The sequence below is a fragment of the Pelmatolapia mariae genome, linkage group LG18 (genome assembly GCF_036321145.2).
Source record: "Pelmatolapia mariae isolate MD_Pm_ZW linkage group LG18, Pm_UMD_F_2, whole genome shotgun sequence".
NCBI classification, from domain to species: domain Eukaryota; kingdom Metazoa; phylum Chordata; class Actinopteri; order Cichliformes; family Cichlidae; genus Pelmatolapia; species Pelmatolapia mariae.
Genome location: NC_086243.1, coordinates 13794473 through 13819219, shown reverse-complemented (window position 1 = coordinate 13819219; position 24747 = coordinate 13794473). Strand labels below are relative to the sequence as shown.

Below are 24747 nucleotides of genomic sequence, written 5' to 3'. Positions count from 1 at the left end.
TCTAAAAGGGTTTGACGTTTTATGAACGCCTGAGATGATGTTTGATTAATGCAGCGGTTTCCGAGCTGTGGTGCAGGCCTAACGGCCAGTCCTGGGGAAGCATGGACAACCATGGGGCAGGGGCCGGGGGGGATGAGTGAAAATCAACCAGAAGAGTTTGTTAAAGCCACCGTGCTGGAGTTCATTTCTCTATAATTCAACTTGAATTTGTTCTTTTTTTTTTTACTTTAAATTATTGATTTTAAAAAATGTGTGGAAATGACAAGTTTTTCCATCTTCTGGAGCCGGTTGACCATCTAAAGGCTGGGATAGAGTTGTTTGTTTGTTTTATAGAATTTATCTGTTTTAATCACCCAAACTGAAAAACTTTTAATAGAAAAATTGCAACCCCACTGTCTGAAGATAAATTTAATAGGTACTATCTTCTAGTTTACTTCTTTAGTAGGTTCAATAAACCTAACCATGATGGGTCACAGGTGACCTGGAGGTTAAGACATGCTTAAAAGACAGACATGAATCTTACATTTGATTCATTTAAGGAGAAAAGGTTATGATGTGAAAAGCTACAGTATATGCATCCTTAAGTAGGAGTGAGAACAGTGAACAGAAAATAGTCATTTCACATTAAGCCTACTGCTGTACATAACCGCTGTATGTGTTAATAATATCTTTGCAGCGCATGAAAAGTGTGAATGACATCAGGACCACAAGGGAAGTGAAGACCATCACCTGCTCAGACAAAAAGCCAACAAAAGGTCTCGTGTTTCAGGTGTGGTGAAAGCTGGGTCCACTTTTAAAACCTCTTCATTTTGGTGAATGAGTTGCAGAAGATGTGAAAAGTGAAAATGTGTGCCACAACATATTCGCAAACCTCAGTACACAAAATTAAAAAGCTACACGTCCACCACTTTACACCTACAGCCCATCATTCACTCGGGATGATGAATTTGGAGCAGTTATTTTGAAAATCAGCCATCTGTCTTCTCTGCTGAGGTAAGGCATGCATGTGAGGTAGGACATGAAGGCACACCGGGGGCAGAGGGAGACAGGGTTTCACTGTTCAGTGAGCAGCCAGCCTGCAGAGTCCTGCCACAGAGGGAGACAGACACACACATGCGCGCGCGAGGTGGAGACTCCATTACATATTTATCACCGTGATTACGCCAAACTTCATCTGCGTAACCTGATTAGAGAACAGACAGTAATCATTCACATGTTAGAAAGATGGTGTAACATCAGCACAGTTTAAAATGTAAACTGGTGAGGACCCTATAGCACTAATGAAACCCCTAAAACATTGAATGAACACTTAATTGGTGTCAGGCTGAGTTGGTTTAATAGATCCCTTTCTTATAGGTGGTTATGTCAGATCGGCACGCCTGTAGACTCATTTTCCTCTTTAAAGACGCTTAAATTGATTTTTACGCAAGTTGGAGAAAGGCCAGCAGGGTGGGAATCATGAATCCTTCAAAGCTTTTACAAATGAATTCACAGGAACAGCAAACATCTGCGCCCTGACTTCAAATGTATAACTTGTTTGATGTGAAAATGATCAAATAACTCCTTCTGTGCGCTAAATGTGTGCATGAGTGTTAACTTGATGCCCAGTTGCCTTTGTCCGCGTTCAGAAAAAGCACGAAATTTCCACCCACGAACATGAGGTTAGGCAGCCTGACGCAGATACCGGCATTCATCGGAGACCCCCTTACGAAAGCTCATCTTTTCTCAATACCTAATTTCTAATCAATCTGATCCCAGTACACCTACACCCACCCCCTCTCTCCTCCCTTATTCCTTCGTGCACCGATGCCGCCGGGTGACTGTCTCCACCGGAGGAGAAGGAGGAGGAGGTTACAGTGAGAAGTGAAAACTTTTGGGACGCTCTAGGTGTCTTGGACGTAGCTGCTGAAAGGAGCCATTTCCTGCCAAATAGTGAGCCCGCCTAATCGTGACTGCTGCTGCTACTTCCTGCATTGTTACAGTGCTTAATGAGGATTAAGTTGAAGCTGTCATGTCGTAACGGGCGGCCATTAGGCCTGCTCCACACGGAGAGAGGAGCTGCAGGCTGGCCTCGCCTCACTATGATTTCTGAGCTGAACCCTTTCCACCTGGACAGGACCTGTAAAACCTGGCAGAGTGTACAATCCTGACCTTAATAAACACCATTTTTACTAGCATATCAATTATATACATATATATATATATATAGAGAGAGAGAGAGAGAGAGAGAGAGATATGTGTGTGTGTGTGTGTGTGTGTGTGTGAATAAAATCTGGCTTGTTTAATAATCTTTATGAGCTACTTTGTTACTTAACAGGTCCAGCCTATTTAAACGAGCTATGTACACTTCTAACATAGATCACATGACAAGCATGTATGTAACCCAATACGCCTAATTAAGTCTCTGGCTTCACACTTTGTCGATAGTACTCACTTCAAGGTTGTTCGTTTGGTTAATTATCCACTTTGATTAAATGATGAATCAGCCAATTAGTGTGTGTGTGTGTGTGTGTATGTGTGTAACACTGTCCACACGATGCGAGAATAAAACCCAAAGTCTCCAAGATTTCACTCATTTATTGTCATAAAGCCCTCCTGTTGGAGGGGTAGTGAATCACTCATATATCTACCGGGATACAACGTTGTCATTAACATAAATGTACTGATTTGTTTGATGAAATCAGTCAGTCAGTCCAAGCCTGTCCCAAGTGAACTGTATTTTCTGTATTTTATATCCCAAAAGCAAATGTTCACTAAATGTCAATAGCAGACATCTAATATCTTCAGTTTATGTATCCTAAAAAAAAAAGAAAAGTCTGGCAAGCCTTATACCTTGTAGACCTCTTCCAGAGGTGGACCGCTCCGCTTTGAAGTCTTTTCATTCAAAGTGCTTTGACTTGTGGCTTGGAAAAACTTCCCCCAGGGGTTGCAGAAAGTGACCAGAAATAACACAGAAGAGATGACTTCAGTGTTCTCAAGTGCAACTCACAGCCCTGATTGTTTTTTAATAGAGCTGGGATAACGCAGTTCTTCTCCATGGGTCTGCTGGAGGAGGAGGAGCAATATTTACAGAAAGATTCATCACAACCTCTAAACTCAAGACCGCCTTTTCCCCCCCTTCATCTTAATTTGATTTTTTTTCTTTGTGCTGGGTGATTATGTGAAGATGGCTCCCTTGCTACAGATGTGATTGCTTTGCATGAGACAATCTGTAGCCTCAGGAGATGGAACAGTGGGATGAGGGGACAGAAACAATCAGACCCGATGACACAGCAACATCTAGAGAGAGAGCTCTTTTTGTTGTCATTTAAAGAATGGGAGGGTGAGGCTGACAAAGCACTTCTAACCACCCCCCTCTCCACCCACCTGGAGGCTAGCACTCCCGCTCCCGCTCAGTCTTTATGGACTTCTGTCGTACTTAGATCGCTGTATTCCAGGCACACACACGTTTACATATGGATGTCCATTTATATGCACGGTAGTGGACGAATGAGGATGAGTTCAGTTCACAGGGATGCTTTGAAGCGATGCAGGTCTTGTCATGAAAGAGCACGCCAGCTGGAGCTTTTACAGAAGGGACTCTGTCACTGGCATAGTATAACCCAGCTGAGAGTGCTCTGGACTTGCATGTTTGGATTTGATTCTAACTGCAGGGCTGGCTGACCGCTCTTTAAAGCAAACCTCCTCTGTGCCCCCCCCCCCACACACACACCTTCTTCACTGTAAAGAGAGACACAAATAGCCTTAATGTTTGGGTTCAGGACTTGGATCTATTCTGAGTTGCATCACATGCTGCTGCACACAGTGACCCTGAATCAGGAGATAAGTGAGGATGGTTACCTTAGATCATAATTTGAGGTCAGGGAGACAAATGTGAGGCCGGATAATTACACGATGCTGAGGATGTGACGCTGATGCACTTCTGCTGTAGAGACACTGAAGGTAAACATGGCGCTGACTTTGCTTGTGTAAGATCACAGTCTGAGCTCAGCAGACAACGTGTTTATGGAGTATTTATATGTATATTTACTCCCCACATGACATCTATCTAAGTCTTGGGGGGGAATTGCAGCTGCCCTCCCCCCATTAAACCCTGCAAACCATCATGTACAATGCAAACATTAAACTGCTGGGTTGCATGTTTACTATGCATCACTCACTGACTGTATGAATGTGAACAATCTGAGCTTTAATCAGGCATATAAAGACAACATGAACCACTAACGTGATTAAATACGTGTCTATACGGACTACATCAGCACAACATAGCAAAAAAATAAAAAATAAAAAAAATAAATAAATAAGGGTTTGATAAATCGATTTAGTCACATTCGCCTCTGCCAGGCACAGATTCAACATTATGAAATAAAGCAGGACCACCCCCATTAAGCTCATAACATACTTTAAGTAGAAATAAATCAGCATTTGCTTGCACTTTGGAGACCTTTAAGGGTCCGGGCCCGGGTGCAGTTGAGCGGATTGTCTCCTCGCTCTTGCAGCTGCTGTCTGCTTTGTTTTGTGTGCAAATTGATTATTTGTCCACATGGTAAGTTTGAAGCGTTACTTGTGTCACCGTGCTCATAAGGCTGGCAATAAAGCCACTCTGGCATCTGTGAGCTGAGTCCTGACTTGGAGTTAGAGCCACCGTAGAAGCTGTGGTGATTCAAAGAGGATGCTAGTGAGTGTTTGGGATGAAATATGTGGTGTTTTACATATTCATGGGTCCCTACTGTAACAGTGTGTGTGCGTGTGTGAGTGTGTATTGGAGGGGATCTGTACACTTGCTGGTACACTCACGGGTCACTCCGGGGACCCCGGGGGGCCCTGACATTGTCGTCCCGCTTTGGCCCTCCGTGGTCAGTGACTTACATGATGTGATCCGGTCGCCCTGGTATGGCGAGGTGCGCATGCCCACTAAGAGGACGCAGCGGCTCCATGTGTGTTGAGGCGCATTATTTGGCAACAGACGCGGCAGCGGGGAGGGCCGAAAAAAGAGGATATCCCCTGGATTTCAAAAAAAGCAACGATTTATCGAGGTTAACTGCAGATTAAACATTCCTTGGTCGACCATCGGCGAAGAACGGGCGACAAAGCTACCGAGTAAGTTGACTTATGTGAAGCTGAAGTTTTTTTAGTGAGGGGATCGAGAGGAGCCTTTTATTCGGACTCGTCGAGAGGAGCCAGGTTTTCCTCCACCTATCTGTGACGATAAAGAAGCTGATGGGCTGTTGAAAAGTAACACTTCTCCGCAGAGCCAAAGGTTGAGCACTGGGGAGGAGAAGAGGGGGGGCTCGCTCAGCCAAAATTTCTTTTATTTAATGTTTCCTCGGGAGCACCGGCGAGTAAATGTGATGGCTGGACTTGATTTGGTGCGGTAGAAGTCGTTTAACGAGGTAAGGATTACAACGTTACATCGCCAGCGGCTCGACGGTCGTCGGCGGCGGCGGCTCAGTCCGTGGGCCGGTCGATGAAATTTATGAGTTCCGACTCGAAGGTTTTTCCTCGGGAGGGGACAGACAGGTAAACCGTCCCGGTGAGCCTCCTAAAGCCGCACTTTTAGGGCAGTATCGCGAAAGTTTGGGGGTCCTTTTTGAGCTCGACGGCTGTCCCGCATCGGGGGTGCGAGCCAGGTCAACGATTCGGGCTCGGTTCTGGTTGTGTGTGGGGGTCATGTTGACGAGCGGCTTGCCCCGGCTTGGAGGACTTTCAGTAGTTTGGCTTAAAGTGTCCGGCAGCCGCTGGTGGTCACACACACCAAGTGCCTTTATCCGAGCTAAAAGTGGCTTCGTGTTTTTGTTTGTGCGATGTAGCTAATGTTAGCTCGCTAACTAATAACACGCACACCTCCTCCGAGGCGGTGTCAATAATAAAAAAAGCCGGCTAGTTGCACATGTAAGTGTGGGCTGGGTTTAGTTTTTAAAGGGCTGAGTTTGGTTTTTTGGACTGTGTACTGGCGGCTGGAAACGTTAATGGTGGACGCCGCTGCCCGCTTTAAGCCCCGTGGCACCAGTATTGGTTCTGCTATCTGGTAGCTAATCTTCCTACTTCTCTCTGTGACAACCGTAGTCTTCCTCCTCTTAAAGCTGAACACACACACACACACACTGACACACACCGCACACACTCCCCTCTCTGTCTCTTCCTCTCAGCCAGACAGGAGCACGCACGCACACACACAGGCGCGTGCACACATTTCCACAGCACGAGTTTTTGCAGCGCTTCGGGACAAAGCTGTGGGCTCAGGATTTCTGCCGTCACACCAGTTCGCCGCTAAATTTGTGCCGTCCGTTCATGCGGACGCGCTGAGGTGGATTTAAAACGTGGGGATATCTAATGGCTGAACGTGACGGAAGCCGGCGTTGCTCATGGTGTGTGCAGCGAGCCACATGCGGACTGACGCCGTGTTGTGACGGCACTGGTTACTCTTGCTGAGTCGTGATCGTGTAAGCCTTTAATTGGTTAATTAATTAATTAGTTTTGCAGTTGATTGATTTTCAGCGTCTTATTGCATACCGTCACCTGCAGAGGACATAGCTGTCTAATGTCTGCTGACTTGTATCAACTTGCTTTCCAAGTAGCATTATTGCCTGAAAGTGTGAGCCACAATCAGAGTTACTGCAGTGAAGTTCTTCTTGTTAAGCTACATAATCGTCTTTTATTCATTAAAAAATAATGATTATAAAATTAAGACGGCTTGTGAAAATGATCCAAAAAAACTACAAATGTGTGGTTAAATGCTACTATTGTAAGACTAAGACAGCTGTAAAAAATAAAATAAAATAAAAAATCTAGGTTTTCTGTCGGATTCCTATCAGTTTTTGTTAGTTCGTACTTCTCATTGCAACACAATGCAGCCACTTAAAAGTCCCATGCGTGCCATGTAAGCTGGGGATGGCATTGTGGCAAAAGCGAGCTGCTGCTTTTAGGAGACTTTTATTGCCTCTTTGTGGTGATCTGGAATGAACCCTCGCTTGTTTGTGTGAACAAAGGCCCTGTAAAGCGTTATTTACATGTCAACAGTGTGCAGGTTGCCTTTAGTGAAGGGGGCGGTCAGAGGAGAGGGGAGCGCTTTGGCTGTTGAGCTACCTGTCCTTCCTGATGGTGTAGAAACTGTGCATCTGCAGCGTGATGCAGTAGTAGTACTATCCACCCCAGAGTGATTGTGTTTTTTTGTATTCAAATGACAAGACTGAGTGAGTCAGAAACAGCGCATGAATTTTCAGCCATTCCAGAAAGCACTGTTCCAGCGATGTCTCTCTCACACACACAGACACACAAGGCTGGTTCAGGGCTGTTGTGCAATCAGCTACTGTTCTGTAAAGGGTCATCTGCTAGCCACATTTCGAGCTGCTCCACATAACTACTGGGGGTCACAGGGCGACCTGTTTGGTCAAGCATCAGAGACGTCATCAAATACATGTGGAGCAGGTTGCTCCCTAATTGCCTTTTCAGTCCGTTTCGTGTAGATGGTGACGTTGGCTGCCGTGTGAAGCTCTGAGCTCTCAAGATCTGAAGTTATTTAACTGAGCAAGTCAGTGACCCACAAAAGTGAGCTTTGGCCATAACTAGCTCCAAAGCAACATTTTATTTAAGCATACACGCTCCGATGAAATTCTTCTATTGTGAGTGGGGCCGCGAAGGTTTTGCTTTTTAGTTAGTGCACGGAAACTATCATTGCTATCATTTGTTATTCTGACAGATGCAACCAGGTAATGGAAACGAATACTTTGCTGGTTCAGCAGTTTTCCAAGGTAGAGTGGCCGCATAGTTGCACGGTTTCCTGAAGCCCCCGTGTGATGTAGAAATATGTGTTCACAGGGTAAAAGGTCTCTCGGTGGGTAAATAAAGTGCTGAACACATACTGCATGAAAAGGTGGACATCAGTGATAATTGAGAGCGAGGCTGCTGGTGTGAGTGAAGATGATTGACTGATAGCTGACAGGATCAATGTGATAAATAACTGCCTCATAGCAGGAGAAAAAGACAGAGAAGACAACACCCTGATAGTGGTAGGAACCTGATACTAGATTAAAGTATGTGTATTTTACGCTGGTGAAAGCCACACGTGCTAGAAAGTTAAGTACCTGCACTTTGCAGCTTGATAATGTGGCAGTGATCACTGTGATTTAATTACACTCCAGTTGTTAATGAGATGATTGGGTTTGATTGGAGAAATCTCACAAAAAGGAATCAAATGTTTATCAGGCATTTGAGACAGCTGACCAGAGTTGGATTGGCGACTTTCTGGACACTGAGTCAACTTGCATATGTGCCATTCGTATTACTGTTGGTCAGGCGTCTTACACGGATGTATGGGCCACGTCAATTCTCATTAATGGTCACTTCTTAAACAATATAGTGACATGGGCAGGACTTGTTAGAGGACCAGTCTTGTGGGCATTCTTGTAGTGTGCACATGGAAACCTCCAAAACACAACTAAATGTTGGAAAGCACAGTGTGCACACGGTAACTTTATTGGAAAAAAATCAAAATTGCCATCATTTTGGAAAATGTGTCTCTGAAAGCAGCAGTGATGCCGTGTTTTCCTACATTGTTGTGTCCCTGTAAAACTGGAAGACCAACTGAAGTCTAGTTTTACAATTACAGACTTGTGGCTTTAGGACGAAACTGCAAGACTTTACATTTTGCAAAACCTGCAGAATCTTGGATTCTTAACTTTGTTCTTCAATGTCATTAAATTACAGCTATTTATGTTACCCTTTTTTAAAAACACTGATAAAGAGTTTTAGTAATGCAACGACAGTGTGCATTCAGATGTTTTTGTCTAATATCTAATGGGCTTCAGTTGGGTGGCTCATGTGGCTCTTTTAGATTAGCACCTACTCTGCTCGACTCAAATCGGTTTCGGTCATTTTCCATTACAATTGAATGCCATAACACTGTGAGTATGCGGCACAAAACAACACAACAATGGAGGACATCGTCTGCACCTCGTCGTTGGTGGACAGTGTCGGTTAGTGTGGAGTCTTTTTCCATGTAGCTGGGGTTCAAAAATGGCGAGTTTGATTCTTGCAAAGGAGTCTCTCTCATGACTCATCCAATGACATCACTTTCTGGCCAGTCAGTGGCATGCAGTCTGTTGACATTACATTTTCAGCTCGCTTAGAACCCCGGCTAAGTAGATACTAACAAAGTACCAGGTACTACCACCTAAGTGTCGAGTAGAGTTGAGTCGAGTAGGTACTAGTGGGGGAAAAAATGGCGTTATCATTCAAGGACAGAAAAATGTAGCTTCTTTTCACCAGATACCAAAGGGACTGTGCAGCTTCTGGTCGAAATCAAGTGAATGTTTCTACTTTGGGAAGAAATGCAGATGGTAAACTTTTGGTCTGGTGAAAATGTGCTAAAGAAGTGACAATCAACCAGTCAGCCCAGCCGCCGTGAGAATTATGAGCGCTATCTCTCGCTGTGCTGTCAAGTCTTTGCAGTGTCGTTTAATGCTGTTTGAGGATTTCCATCTGATTTGAATATTTAACAGGATAATGTTGTATACAATGTGATTCAGATCATACCATGACACTAATCACTCCGCCTGCTGCTATAACAAGTGTAATATTGAAGTGGACAGTGTAGCTCTTCCTCTTAGAGTGTGTGTGTGTGTGTGTGTGAAAAGTGAGCAGTTAAGTTTGGCTATATAGCCTGAATTTGTGAGACATGTAAAGTTCAGTTTTGCTTTCGGTTGCTTTCAGAGGTTTTGCACTGGTTGCATGTGATGTCAAGTTCTTGGGTGGGAGGTGGTATGCTCCACCGTGTGTGTGTGTGTGTGTGTGTGTGTGCGCGTGTGCGCGAAGAGGGTTTGAAGGAATTGTGTGTGTGTGTGTGTGTGTGTGTGTAAACTGCCATGGAGATGAAATGTGAAACTTGCCAGCCATTAAAGATCCCCCATTACAAAGATAGGGTCAGTGCCCGTGTAAGGTTGGGGTGGGTGTGGGGATGGGTGGCGTTCCCCATGTCTAATTCCTTCCAGCAGCATCATTTCACAGCTATATGCGCCAGAAATTAATAATGTCATCACAACACCCCACCCCCGCCACACCACACGTGCGCACACACAAACACACATACGCACACACTGTATAATGGCCGTCAGTGTGGAAGCCCTGCGCCTGCTCCAGCACCTGAAGGGTTAAAACCAGCTTCAGCTTCTCTCTGTCATACACACACACACACACTGACAGAGTCACACACACATACACACACACACACACAAGCTAACCGGTTTAAACCGGTTCTCAGGAAAAGTGCTTTGTGTGTCCCACTGAATCCTGGGAAGGGTCATGTCATGTGTGTCTCAGTGATGTCAGAGTATTATAAAAACTTAGTCAGCTCTCTGCTATCAGGTGATTGCTCTGCATGCTGCATTGTCACCCTGCGTGCATTTTGTATGTGCGCATGATGGATACATTAAGTGCGCTCATTGCTCGCCGCCATAGCCGTTCTGAGAACAGGAAGGGGAGGAGGAGGGGTTGGAAGCGCATACGGTGTGTGTCACGGAGAAGTACTCCAGGTTGTAAGGGTTAATTGTAGCGAAACCCCCCCCTCCTCCTTCCCACACCCTTCCAAAAAAACAAAACAAAAAAAGGAACGTAGCTTCCTGTGGCGCGTCGCTGGGCAGACTGAGGGCCTCCACAGTCCTGGGAGGACTGGCTCTTGATTCTGTAACATAAAGACATAAATATGCATAAGTACATAACTGCGGTGCGCTGCTGCTTCTTCATGCTCTTCCAGCAGAGAGCAAGATCCTTTGTGCGTCTCTGAATGTGCTGTCTGTTTGAGATCCTGTGAACTTTGAGCACAGGTTGTCTACTCTCTGTGTGTAGCATGCCATATGGATCAACATTTGCCTTTTTACACATTCAGTAATAACCAATTCAATGAGTGTGTACACAGTGAACAATAGCGAGCCTTACCTGGCTTTTTGCTATTGCTTTGGATATAAAAATTTCTGAGTAAATCCTTCGTGATCATATCACCATAATCATTCTTGTACCAAACTACAGTACGTAAGTCCGCGGCACAATCAGCACCACTAGTAATGGAAATTATGAGTCATATTGTGTCCTTATAATCTCACACTATACCTATATTTAGGTATATTAGTGTTTAGATAATACAGCATCGTGTGTACTTGATGGGGCAGAAAACACCTCAGAGGCACGTGCCCAAATCCACAGAGTCACCAGTGGGATGATTGACCCTTTTGTAAGTCTTTTCTTAGTGCACAGGATGCTATTATGCATAAATGGGTCAATATCCACTGATATGGAAAGTGCATCAGAGATGTACAGCCAAACAGTTTGATAGGCCATTATCAAAACCATCAACATGTATTGACTGATGTGGAGTGTCTGCCGTCTTCCCGTGTGTCCGCTCTCGTTTCTGACCCGACTCTGAGTGATTCAGAGCAGCTACTGTAAGGATAATGTGTGACACTATGTACCATGTACTGGTGCACTTCTGCGAGGGCACAAGTGCACTCTGTAATGCTCGTGCGCCTGACAGAGCGAGCCGCTGTATGTCCTCATCTCCACTACCGCTGCCATGTCAACATCTGGTGGGGATTGAATCTGGTGTTCAGGGGATATTGGACAGTAATGGATATGGTGCTCCACTCAGAAAGAGTTGTATACGCATCATGAGCTCCTCGCAGCCAATGAAAAATCCCTCCACGTGAATACGTACATTTCTAAAATATCTGGATTCATGAGTTGTTATGAATATTTGAACAGAATTCATGCTCCAGTGAATTTTCGCTTTACCCCAAGTCCCTTTAACTCTGATTTGATTACGATGTTGTCATAGATGTTTTATCTCTCTGCAGCATTTTTTTTCTCTTTGCAGTCTTTCAAAAGACCTTTCTGCTTCTCTCAAGTGCATATTTTGATTTTCTATTTTGCCCTGAACACTTGAGCACTTTCTGAGTACGCCCATATTTTTCCTAGTGTCCCCCTTTCTCCTGGCTTTTAGTTTAGACTGAGATTTGGAGAATGGGATGTTTTGGAATTATACTTGAGTCAACATCTTGGCCATGTGACCGTGATAATCCAACATGTTTTGTCTGGGTGCCATTTTCAGAGCATGTCCCCTGCAGCTGGTTCAAGGTCAGTCTTGTCTGCGTCATTATTGAACGACACGAGGACAATCGCAAATGCAGTTGGGGTAAAATAGACGCCTTAATTTATTATTGGGTAATAGACCTGCAGGTTTCTCCTACCGTGTTAGCCTTGCGAGAATGACATGTGACTTGGATTAGAGCCTAAATAAAAGGGGCTCTGTTATTTTTCTTCTCACAGTTCATCATAACCTTTCTGTCTTACTCTGTGCCTTGGTGCAGCCCCTCAATTCATCCACTGTCTGAATTAAGCTGTTTTATCACCTTTCCTTATAAGATAGCTTTCTTCTGATTGGCTGCCCCTCACTAACAGGACGTTTGAAGAGCACCTGGGTGAGGCTGCTGCGCTTGCAGTCAGAGCTGTGTGCCTGAGATTACCACATTAAGGATATGCGATCAGAAGAAATTAAAGTTCGAGCAGCACTTTATTAATTGGCCGACATATTTTACCTTATAGCTCACATCAGGGTCACTGTAAAACATCAAACACTACATGCTCAATAGGATAAATACAGAGTAGATGAAATGGAAAACAACCAATCACTGACAGAACACTTTAATACATCCAGTTTGCTAGTATAGTCTGTCTGTCTTTTGGAAACATTCCTCAGATTTTGGGCCATACTGATGTGTCACACAGTTGCTGTAGATTTTTGTAGCTGCACATCCATGATGTGACCCTCCCGTTCAGTGAACTCATTGTCATGTTTAACCAGTCAGAAACCAGTTTGAGCTTTGTATAAGGGTACACTGATCATAAAATTAAGCCATGCTCAGTTAATACTGTGGGATCCAAAGCGTGCCAAGAGAATATCCTCCATACCATTACTCTATGACCACTGTGAATCAGTGATATAAGGCAGGATGGTTCAATGCTTTCATGTTATTTAGTCTGACCCCACCATCTGATTGCTGAAACAGAAATCGAGCCTCATAGAACCAGGCAGTCTCCTGTTGTGCACTTTCAGTGATCCTGTGTGAACCAAAGTCTCAGTTTACTGTTCTTAGATTCACCCGGTGTGGTCTTCTGCTGCTGTATCAAATCTGCTTGAAGGTTTGATATGTTGTGCATTCAGAGATCCTCTGCATACCTTGGTTGTAACAAGTGGTTATTTGAGTTAGTGTTGCTTTCCTGTCAGCTCAAAGCAGTCTGGCCATTCTCCTCTGACCTCTGGCATTAACAACGCATTTTTACTCCGAGAACTGCTGCCCACGGGATATTTTCTCTTTTTCGGACCATTCTCTGTAAACACTAGAAATGGTTGTGTAGGAAAATCCCAGCAGTTTCTGAAATACTCAGGCCAACTCCTCTGGGAGCAACAGCAACGTTACATTCAAAGTTACTTAAATCACCTTTCTTTCTCAATCTGATTCTCAGTTTGAACTTCAGCAGATTGTCTTGACCATGTGTACATGCCTAAATAAAGTGAGTCGCTGCCGTGTTGTTGAGTGATTAGATAACAGTGTTAATGAGAAGTTAAAAAGGTGTACCTAATAAAGTGGCTGGCAAGTGTAAAGTCACATAAAGATCTGCCAATGAGGCGGCAATACGGCCGTGGCTAATATCATACGATCATAGTCAGTCAAGGCAAAAAGGGAGTGTCCAGTGGAAAACAAGGTGGTATGTGACGCAGCCATGAGCTGGAAAAGTGCAGCTGAGGGGTGGTGTTTAAATCTTGTCTCACCCAACATCAGACAAATCCACTCAAAACACTTTGAGGCAGTTTATTCACATTTTTAAGTTTTTATTTTTATAAATATATATTTACGTTGACCCTGATGTAGACCATAAGCATGTGACTATAAATAGGTATTGTAAATTAAATACAAGGACTTTCACTTTCAGTTCTTTTAGAAATGGAAATATGATTTTAAAAGTTTTGTTTTTTTGACTGAGTAGAATCTTAAATATACCTAAGTGATGTTTTCCAACTTCATACAATAAAAATGGACATTTCCTTTTACTGGAGTTTTTATGCTCCCTATTTTCAATTTAAACTTTTTTTTTGTTTTTGTGTCATTTTGGGATCCTGCTTGACTATTGAACACATCACGTAACACTGTTCTTCTTCTTCTTCTTCTTTCTATTTACAGGGGATGTCTGAGGAGGCTGTCCGCCAGACACGCAGCCAGAAGAGGGCACTGGAGAGGGAGGCTGCCCCACAGTCTGTAGAAACCTCCAATGCCGACAATGAAAGCAAAAAACCTAAACTGGACCCGTCTGAATCGCCAACACAGACACAAACTAAACCTAAGCCTGACCTTATTCTGGCACAGGATGGTCAGAGCCGGACTAGGCCCGGATTAGAGCATGACAAGGAGCAGGAGCAGGATCAGAGCCCTTTGCCATTATCTTTAGTGTTACCCTTGACCTCCCAGCCGCTGAAGGATGATCGGAATCGGTCCCAGAGACAGCAGGTGGTCGAACCCGGCTCAGACAATCGGACTGACTGCAATGACAAAGCAAGGGCAATGGACACAAGGAGCCGCGTCCGGCAGGCGGAGCCAAAGGCGTCCGGCGGCATGCTGGCCGCAGGGGAAGTAAAGGCCACTATTAAGGTTGAAGTTCAGACAGGAGAGCAGCCCGTGGACATGAGCACCTCCAAAGGGTGAGAAACAGTTCACAGTAAACTCTGTTCACTTCTGACAAGCACAAAAATAATGTGAAGGCGCCTTGTGGCTTTTCTGAAGGACTGCCGGCTCCTCGTCTAGACTTTTTGTTCTAAAAACCCACTTATGGGGTTTTAGAAAAGGACAAATGGCACCTTGTTTGAATATGAACAGGCTAAAAATGTTTCAAAGTTGCTTTTGTAATCCTGCTGCATGTGTGTGTGGCTCAGAGGTGATGCTGAACTTTTGCTCTACCTCCATTTTCCCCCCTCTCCACCACCTGAACCCTAAAAACTCCCCGAACACAAAATGAAGCCGTGTGTGTCACAAACTGGTTCCAGCCGGTTGTTGCCATGGTTTCCACAGTGGAAGGAACAGTGAGGGGAGGGGGAGGGGGGAGAGATGGGAGGAAAAGTGAACGTGTCACGTGATGATGACTTTGAGGTCACGTGACTTCTTTGGAAGAGAAGTGATTAATCCACAGGAAGTGATGATGGCGCTAAGCCCTCAGGAGAGACTAATACACACATGAATAAACACACAGACACACACACAAAAAAGACGGCGAGGAGAAGAGACGGGCCGCGTGTCGTCATTTGTTGACTTTACCAAATTCTTATGCTTCACAGAAATGCATAATCTGTGCAATCATAAGGCCTGTCTTATTTTAACAGGAGCATTCCTCCTGCCCTTCAGTTTTTGAGTGCCACTAGTCAAAGTATTTAGGTCATCTACTCTCACATATAGCCTGCAGCTCAACTAGTCACTTTGCAGTAGGAGCTGTAAGTGTTTGGAGGGGAGGCCATGAGTAAAATGTGCATAAGTGATGGCTGATCCCAAAATTCTCCAAGATTTCCTTAGCGTGCCTTGTGTGACGAGTTTACGTGAATGCAGGTCAACTCCAAATGCTTCAGACGCCTGCCCAACAGTATCCTGTTTCAACAGGAAATGCGTGCTCTCAAGCAGCCGTTTCATTGTGACTTAAAGACCTTCACCGGAGCTTTAAGTCAGTCACACCTTGCCCCTCCTTGGCATTTAAGCCTGTTCCCCTTGTTGCTGGAAAAGCTTCGACATGAATAGAAGCTGTGCGGAGAGCTGTCTGGACTTGTTAGATTACAGCGAAGAGGATTAACCTGCGGTCATAAATTATATTTGTGGTTGAGGAGCAGACCTCCTTAAATACAGGCATTAGTAATGGCTGCCAATAGTTGAAGCGGTCGAGTTGTGCTTTATCTTCCTTCAAACCGCCATACATGTTCTGAAGCTTCTCAACCTAGCCGGATCTGCCACTGCGAACTCGAACGGCGCAGCTAAATCCTGTCTTTAAACTCAAATCACATGTGTGATTTTTCACTGGGGATGCTGATGTTTCAAGAGTATACCCATTCATGCACAACACATTCAAATTATGCATCTTTTGACTTTTGACTAGAATGGAGAGATGATAGAAAGAAGTAGTGAAATGGTCAAGCTGTGGAGTAGGATGATTATAACATCCCTCAAAGTACTGAAGGAACACACTGGATGTAATCCGTACAGAAACATCAATTTAAATGCTGTTATTAACATTTTTGTTTTGTTTTTTTTTTTGTCCAGGAGTATAAAAAGGGAGAAGCGCCCTCCATCCCCTGAAGATGATGACGTCATCATTTTGTCAGATAACGACTCCCCTAGTCCACCGATGAACGGGCTCAGCCACTTTAAAGAGCTGGACACGGACTTGCTCATGGTGAGAGACCAAAGTCAGAAATCGTGCATTGGAAGAGAGAGCTCGAGACTCACTTAGCTGTGAGCTTTTATAGATTTTAGTACTGGGGGTGCGAGCAAGTTCGGACCTCAGAGATGTTGCACTGTGTGGTTAGAGGTGGATTGAGGACTCAGAGGAATCAGGGGATGTTCAGTCACCTGAAGGGATTTCAGTTTTTTTTGTAACGTGCGTGGTGTAAGTGCCGCTGTGCTCTGTTGAATGTAGAAGAGCAGCCCAGCTGAGAGGGAGCGTATCATTAAGCAGCTGAAGGAGGAGCTGAGACTGGAGGAGGCCAAGCTCGTGCTGCTGAAGAAACTGCGGCAGAGCCAAATTCAGAGGGACACTCTGCAGAAGGTAACTAGCAGCTTTCGCCCACATCAACACATCATTGCACTCTTCCACGTGTAGGGATAGATATTGATGGGATAATATTACAAATCTGCCAACAGGTCATTGATCTTTAGTGATTCTCTTATAGTTCCTGCACAGTTTTCTGTGGATTGTCAAGCATCCCAACGCTGTCACTAAAATCTCCCATAAATGTTACCATAATACAGTCAGTCTGACTGCATTTGAATGTGTTCATGTTGGCAATTATATCTGTTTCTAATAATACAGCAATTAACAGTGATAAATCATTGAAAATCACATTTGTTGCCCTCTACATAAAAAAAACCTCACTTTAACTTACATTTGTGCTCAGCAGACTTCCTGTTCAACAAGAATATAACCAGCTGAGTGGAGTCCCCTGAGTGTGCTCATTGACAAAACTTGTTCAGATTGATGCATGTATAAATCAGACAGCAGTTATTTGCCAACCTTCGAGTCTCTTAGAGTTACACTGCAACTGTTTGCAGAAAGGTTTGCCTCGTATCAGGTGACCTGTTCAATCACTTTGCGATCAAAAGTGGTCATGGGTGTGCAACACAGTCAAGCTCTTTTAATAACCCCAACTTGCAATTGGTAGCCTACGTGAAAATTCAGTACAGTCAGCAGAGGCAAGGGGGTTCCTGTCACTCATGTGACTGAGCCAGTTGGGAGGTCATAGGTGTGTTCAGTGTTGGATGATTTGTAGGTTGAGCTGATTTAATGTACGATCATTTGGCTAACACATATGAGATCAGCCCCCTAGTTCATTATATTCAGAGTATTTTAATTCATTTATTGAATTTTCAGTATTGTTTTACACGCATCAGGTTAGAAAAATAAGTCAAGTCTAGAAGACACCAACCCACAATATGAGTTTGTAAGGGAGCAGCAGCAGCTACAAATTGGCCCTTAACATTAAAAGCCTCTCCTACAATCTCTCACCTACAGCTTCAGATTATACGAGTCGTCTGCACATTTTCTTTTTTATTTGATGATAATTTGTTGTAAATGACTAAAGTCAAACTTGTCAAAGGTGATGCACAGAAGGCAGAGAAAAGATGGGTCTAAAATGTGAAGCCAATGCAGAAGTTGCTAAAACCTGCATTCTTTCTAATGTCCAGCAGAGGGGCTGGGGGAGGAACACAATGTTCATTTTGTGATGTATACTTTAGGGTTGCTACTGCTATGTGTCAAATCCATCCAAAATGAAATCGGATGAATCCAAAATGCTGAAAACAGCAGAGCACTGTCCAACGGCTCAAGTCACTGTGGTAGGAATCTGTTGTTTACGTACAGACTATGTGATTAAATACATTTATGAAAAACGTTGGTTACAGAAAGATGACACAACAAATCACACTAATCTGCGACTTCTATTAAGTAAAACTGACAGTAACCATGACAACAGCCTCATAATTATTACATAACAAAGTAAATAAACGATTTTAAAAAGTGATAAGGACTCTCGGTTAGGTTTTATTCAAATATATAGGTTAAAGCCATTATAACTGTTGAATAATGCAGGTGATGCCTTGATGGTGCAGATAAACCATGTGTTACATGCAGTTCATTTCGTTGACAGGGACAGCCGCTATTTATATGTTGATTGACGATGCGATTCAACATTTGGTTCATCTAAGCTTGTGCTGTTCAGCAGAGTGAAGCATCGTTTCAGTTTAATATCTCTGTACGTTGTTTTTCAGCCCTCAGGTTTATCTGGCTCATCTGCTCCTCCTCCTCTAATTCGAGGAACAATTGCAAGCAGTAAAGGCTCTCCACAGGTTAATACACTAATATCACACATGCACATTATTTGTTTGAAAGCACAGTTGCACTGTAGGTGATGCCACTTCTCACGGTGTGTTTTTTCTTTCCTTTTTTTTTTTTTTTTCTTCTTTAAACCAGATTTTGACAGGGAGGAGCTCGGGTACTGTCATCCCTCCACCCCTGGTGAGAGGAGGGCAGCAGGTATCGTCTAAACATGGCTCCCAGATCATCATGCCACCTCTGGTTAGAGGGGCACAGGTGAGTCATGGGAAAACTCATCCTTGTCAAGTTAATTATAGCCTGAAGGTGTTTCGTGGTAGTGTTGTCTTTTACTCTAAAGAGACAGACTATAGGGAAAAGGTTATATTTAAACGTAGGACTTATGTTCTCTCTTTGCGCCTCTCTCTCTTTCTGTGTGTTCTTTGCTTTGGTGCTTTTTGATGTCCCTTCCTCGTCCTCCACTACCTTCGTGTCTGTGTTGCACCTCTCATTGTCGTGGTTAGCCCATCTCTGTGTCTCCACAGCAGATTCAGGCTCTCCGCCAGCAGCAGCAGCAACAGCTGGCTGCCTCTGGAGGCTCGGGGTCTGGTCCTCCTCCTCTGCTGTTGGGTCCCCGGAACTCTGATGCCCAGGGCCAGAGAGGAATGATCCAACCAGGCCTCATCAGAGTCGGCAGCACGCTGGTTAGTATGTCACCGGTCCCTCAATGTAAAAAAAAAAAAACAATAAGAGTGGGCAGAGAAGTGATTCACTCTTCCAGGCTGGAAGCGTAGGATGTATTATACCATGAAGTTAAAGTTTTGTTACTTTGTCTAAATTTGATATGTGTAGAGTTCAAATTGCTCCTGATTATAACTGAGAAAGCTGTAGCCACTGCACGTTGGTGTATGTGTTGCCTTCAGCATTTAATATTACAAAGAATCCTAAATTTAACTGATGGGAATTCAGTCAAAAATCTTGAATGGTTCACTCAATAACTACTTCTTTCATTGATTATCTACAACGCTGAGGTGCAATCAAGTGTGCAGAAAGTACAAAAAGTGAAGTCTAAACTGTTGGTTAGCTCACATTTAGTTTTGAAAATAAAACAAATAAGAACCCTTATCTACCAGTCCATAGGAAGCCGGGCAGGTAATGCAAACTGTTACTTGTAGGGGAAACAGGTTGACTAAGATGTACCGTCAGCCTGTAGATGTACAGTCATGTGAAAATGAACACTGCCCATTTCAATAGGAATTCAGAAGGTATGTAGCAGCCTGATCAGATGGTCATCAGATGCACTTGGTTAACTGATCATCAGTAAGCGTGAGCACCTTTATGAAAACGGGTTTTGGCAGTTTGCTGGTGTGGAGCATTCAGGTGTGTGTGAACACACACAATGTCACAATCTACTCAGGAGTGGTCGTCCCAGCAAATTCAAGGTCAGACTGTGCAATGCTCAGAAACCTCAAAAAACAATAATGTCCTTTGGACAGACAAGGTCAAAGTGGAAATGTTTCACCATATTTAGCGAAAACCAAACACAGCATATCGGCATACCAACTGCGAAGCACGCTGGTGGAGGGGTGATGGTTTCCTGGTCACTGAGTGGAGTGTAAACACTTCTGTATACCAAAGTATTCTAGAGTTAAATGTGAGGCCGTCTATCTGACAGATAAAGCTTGGTTCAAGTTGTGTCATGCAACAGAACAATGATCAAATCTACAACAGAATGAGTGAAAAAGAAAAGAATCAGGTGTTGCAATGGCCCAGTCAAAGTCCAGACCTCAGGCAGACTGTGAAATGCTACAGTGGGACCTTAAGAGAGCTGTGCATAAATGAAAGTGTGGGACAAAATTCCTCCACATCAATATGACAGACTGAGGAAGTCATACAGAAAATGATTACATCACGTTATTGCTGCTAAAGGAGGTTCTGGCAGCTTATTTTTCCACAGGGCTGCATTAGGTGGCAGACAGCAAGTTTTCCCAGTCCTCAATTAAACTTCGAAGAAATTGAGTAATGTATCGTTCGAATAAAAACTCTGAAGCCTGTTGATGCTCAGGCTCACAAACTGTGCTCAGGCAGATGATGCGCTCCATCACTCATTTGACTAGCTTAGCCTTGCTACTGAAGCAATAAATTTGAAACATAGATTAGACTGTTCAGAATGTTTAGTTACTGCAATGGAGAGTTCATTTTGAACCAGGCTAACCAATCGCAGAGAAGGGTCCTCTGGCCAGGACAGTTGGCCGTTATGTCGGTGCCTCTTAAACAGGACACTTCTGACTTCAGGAGAACATGGCACAGTCACCCATAACAGACTTTTTCTGGAGAACTGACAGGCAAAGAGTAAGGATAAAGCCCAGGGAATAAAGTAGGTTGACTAACCAGGTGTGTGTGAAGTCAGCATCTTTGATAAGTAGCAGGTATTTTTGTAGACAGATCATCAGATGAGTCAGATTTTGTGTATTGTGTTGTATTTGACATTGGCACAAATGTGAAATACATTGTGACAGAGCTTTAAGACACTATTGTGGGCTGGGCTGAATATTTACACCATGTGTTTCTTCCTGTCTTTGCTTGTTTACGCAGGCCTCTTCATCCAGTTTGAAGGGCTCTTCTCTAGGAAGCGGTGTGTCCGTGGTGGGTCTGAATGACTCTCCAGCAAGCCGTCAGGCTGCAGCTAAACTTGCGCTGCGGAAGCAACTGGAGAAGACCCTCTTGGAGATCCCTCCACCCAAGCCACCTGCCCCAGAGTTCAACTTCCTGCCCTCTGCAGCCAATAATGAATTCATCTACCTGGTGGGACTGGAAGAAGTGGTGCAGAATCTGCTGGATACCATCCACAGAGGTATGTGTGGATTTTTAGCTTTTGGTGCTTTGCTTTGTTTTGTTGTTATAGAGGTGAACTGAGCTGTGGTTCAACAGAAAAATAATGAGACGTGATCACTAAAGGCATTCATAATCAGGGTTGCCAATTGGTCTCCTTTTGCAGCAATTAGGTTTTAACAGTTTGTTCTTTTTATTTTGTATGGTAGTAAAACGAGTATCTCTGGCTACACAGCAATTTTGTGGCATCACGATCAGCTTTGGGAAATATTGATAGACATTTTGGGGCAAGCAACAGCAAGCAAGCAATTAACTGATTAATTAGGAAAATAACTGTCATGTTCCTCAGTAATGAAAATGAAAATAGCGATTAGTTGCTGTCCTCCCCCTGTTACTAATTGGCCTGCTTATTTTTGTTTCTATTGTTCCTTCCGAGTGAAGACATCTCCACTATCACCCAGGATTTAAATATCTGTCTGCTTGTGTCTGTTTTTCTTCAGTGCTTATTTGATGCCACACTGCTCTGTCTTTGCTCATTGCCTCTGGGCTTCCTGTCTCTGTTTCCAACCAGGAAAAACGGGTGTAGCCCTGCCCAAGCCCACCATCAGAGAACCTTTCATCTGCAGCCAGTGCAACACTGACTTCACCTGTCGTTGGAGGCAGGACAAGACGAAAGGCGGGGCGGTGCTCTGTGAAGACTGCATGTCATCTAACCAGAAAAAGGCTTTGAAAGCTGAGCATACCAATAGGCTGAAAGCCGCCTTTGTCAAAGCACTGCAGCAAGAGCAAGAAATAGAGCAGCGTATAATTCAGCAGGCATCTTCACCAGTCTCCCACAGTACCTCATCATCCGCTTCATCTGCCTCTTCGTCACTGAAGGCAGAGCATCTGGTGGCTCAGCAGCTGAAGCAAGTTCAGGCCAGAGTGTCCTCCCTCCAGCACCACCACCAGGCCAGCCGAGGAAACCTCATTCATCATCACTCCATCAAGCAGGTTGGAATCAGGTTTTGTTCTCTTTTTTCAGAGAACACCTGTAGAGTCAAAGCAGCCGTAGCTCAAACAGCCTTTTTGTGTCTCCCAACCTCCCTCAGAGCTCACAGGGCCACCTGTCCCACGGTGTCTCATCAGTGGGGGTGAGAGGCATCCCCCACTCCTTTTCCTCCTCCTCCCAGCTGCAGAGCGCAGTGGCGGCCGCGGCTTTGGTCAGCCGGCCAGGTAAGCACGCCCATGTTTCCCACCGCTCTGTGCAGAGTTCAAAGGTGAGCAGCAGTGGAATCCGCGGCCACAGGATTATCAGCGGAGGTAGTGCCTCATCCACTGCATGGAAGAAGCAGAGCAGCAGCAACACAGGTAGACTCGCATTAATACCAGCCCAACTCTGACGCCTGACATCTGCTCTCTCTCAAATTCCTGTCTGGTCCAAAAGCAATCCTTTGACACCCCAAATCCAACTTTTTTTTTTATTTTTATCATTAATTTGTCTTCTTTCTAAAAAGAAAAAAATTGTGATCACTGTAATCTTACACATTAGAAAGAAAATGATGAATAGGAAATGTTTTCGGACAAGGCACCCCCACCCCACCCCCACCCCTTCTGGAAATTAATCTGTTTTCCTGCTGTAATCCCTCAGTTTGGTGGTTTTAATACTTTTTCCTGGGTCTCACTACTGTGTGTTAGATTAGCGCATAACTCTCATTCGTTTTTCCTTGGTGTCTGTCCGTGCGTTATGGGGCCGTGGGTGGCTTTACATTCAGGTGTTACACAATCATACAGTGTTTTTCGAAATCATTAGACGTAACGCCGCAGTTCTTTTCCACGCCCTGACCTGACCTGCCGCTCTGCTGCATGTTCACAGGAGTGACCATGGCCTACGTGAACCCCAGCCTGACGGGTCACAAGACATCAGCCACAGTGGACGCTCGCCAGAGGGAGTACCTGCTGGACATGATCCCCTCTCGCTCGTCAATCTCGCAGACTGCAAACGCGTGGAAATAGTCGAAGCCGTACTCCGCTACTCATTTACTAGTTTTTGTCCCAAGTTCCTCAGCTCCAATAATATGGTCCACAGCGCCCCCGCAGGACTTGTTAAGCAATTACAATCTCTCAAAGTGAAGAAACGTTCCTTAATTAATACCTTTGTATGATTCTTGTTTTAGTTTTCCTTATTTTCTAATGTTTTTTTTTTTCTTCTTTTGAGGTTCACCGTTATTTGATAATTGTGCAGAAACCATTTTGATTTGACTGGTTAAAGAAGAAAATACTTGAAGGGCTTCCTCTGGGCTCTGTCCTCCAGACAGGGTCGTTCAAATGATGATGTGTGATAGGAGGTTATGTCTGCTGCGAGTACCTTTGATAAAAATAAGCGTTCTGTTTGAGGCTTGTTAGCCCTTTTCTGCCATGATGTGGGTGAAACGCACCCAACCTTTTGACACTTGAATAGTTGTATCACACCCAAGAGTTCACGTTCGACAAAATACACATTTATTTTAAGTAAAAGCAAAATAACCAAGTTGTAAAATTTTCATTACACCACCCATGTAGTTAAAGGTTTGAATTTATTTTGTATTTACCGTAAGTTATTTTTGTGTTGTTGTTTTTTTTTTTTTTTTTCCTTTATTTCTTTTTTTTTTTTTTTTTTTTTTTTTGGACTGATGTTTAAGATCACTCAGTATAATGTGGTTTCCACAAATGAAGATTATTCTAGCTTTGTTTTTTCTTTTCTTTCTTTTTTTTTTCCTGTTTAACAGCATGCCTATCCTTAAGCCCATTTTGCACCTTAGCTGAAGAAGCGTGGTGTCATTGCTTAATTCATCTGTAATTACCATCTGTAATTTGCTTATTTTATATTGTCAACATTGTAAGATTATTTTGAGTGTTACATCATCACTGAGAAAATGCAAAACTCGGAAGGAGCTGAATTCGCCACACTGGAGCCAGAAATCTTGCCTCCGATATTTATCCATTGTCCACGTGAGACACAGGCTACATGTAGCCTCGACTCAGTCCTTAAAGGAAACATCTTCCAGCTTCCTGGATTACACAGTTACAGAGTTGTGTGATTACACAATTAAGATTAAGACTCTGGATTACACAAGACCATCGTTATCTTGTGCCCCTCACCATAATGCATAATTTCTCTGCTTTCCAGTAATCTTAATTGCAATGTACAAAGTTATGTTTAAATTTATTTGGTTTACTTTTTTCCTAGCTCCTGAAAGAAATAATAAAAAATATTACATTTTAAACTGCTGCTTTCGTTTGCTGTTTTGGGATATCACTGCCTCTGTGACATTTTTGCTCTTATGAATT

The 24747-nt window shown here is 43.8% G+C and overlaps 1 protein-coding gene across 7 annotated transcripts; it reads left to right on the top strand.

Moving 5' to 3' along the window:
- Positions 1-4608: 4608 nt before the first annotated feature.
- Positions 4609-24683, top strand: LOC134616912 (transcriptional repressor p66 alpha-like). 7 transcript variants are annotated; one of them, XM_063461989.1, is made up of 11 exons: positions 4609-5100; positions 14229-14743; positions 16341-16473; positions 16717-16845; positions 18564-18641; positions 18766-18885; positions 19131-19310; positions 21202-21460; positions 22010-22431; positions 22530-22653; positions 23294-24683. In XM_063461989.1, the coding sequence occupies exons 2-11, from the start codon at positions 14232-14234 to the stop codon at positions 23431-23433; spliced, it is 2097 nt and encodes a 698-aa protein (XP_063318059.1). In that variant the 5' UTR covers positions 4609-5100; positions 14229-14231; the 3' UTR covers positions 23434-24683. The 7 variants fall into 7 exon arrangements, with proteins under 7 accessions (XP_063318059.1, XP_063318058.1, XP_063318053.1 ...); XM_063461988.1 differs by having other exon boundaries at positions 4611-5100; positions 19155-19310; positions 22530-22788; XM_063461983.1 differs by having other exon boundaries at positions 4611-5100; positions 22530-22788.
- Positions 24684-24747: the final 64 nt, after the last annotated feature.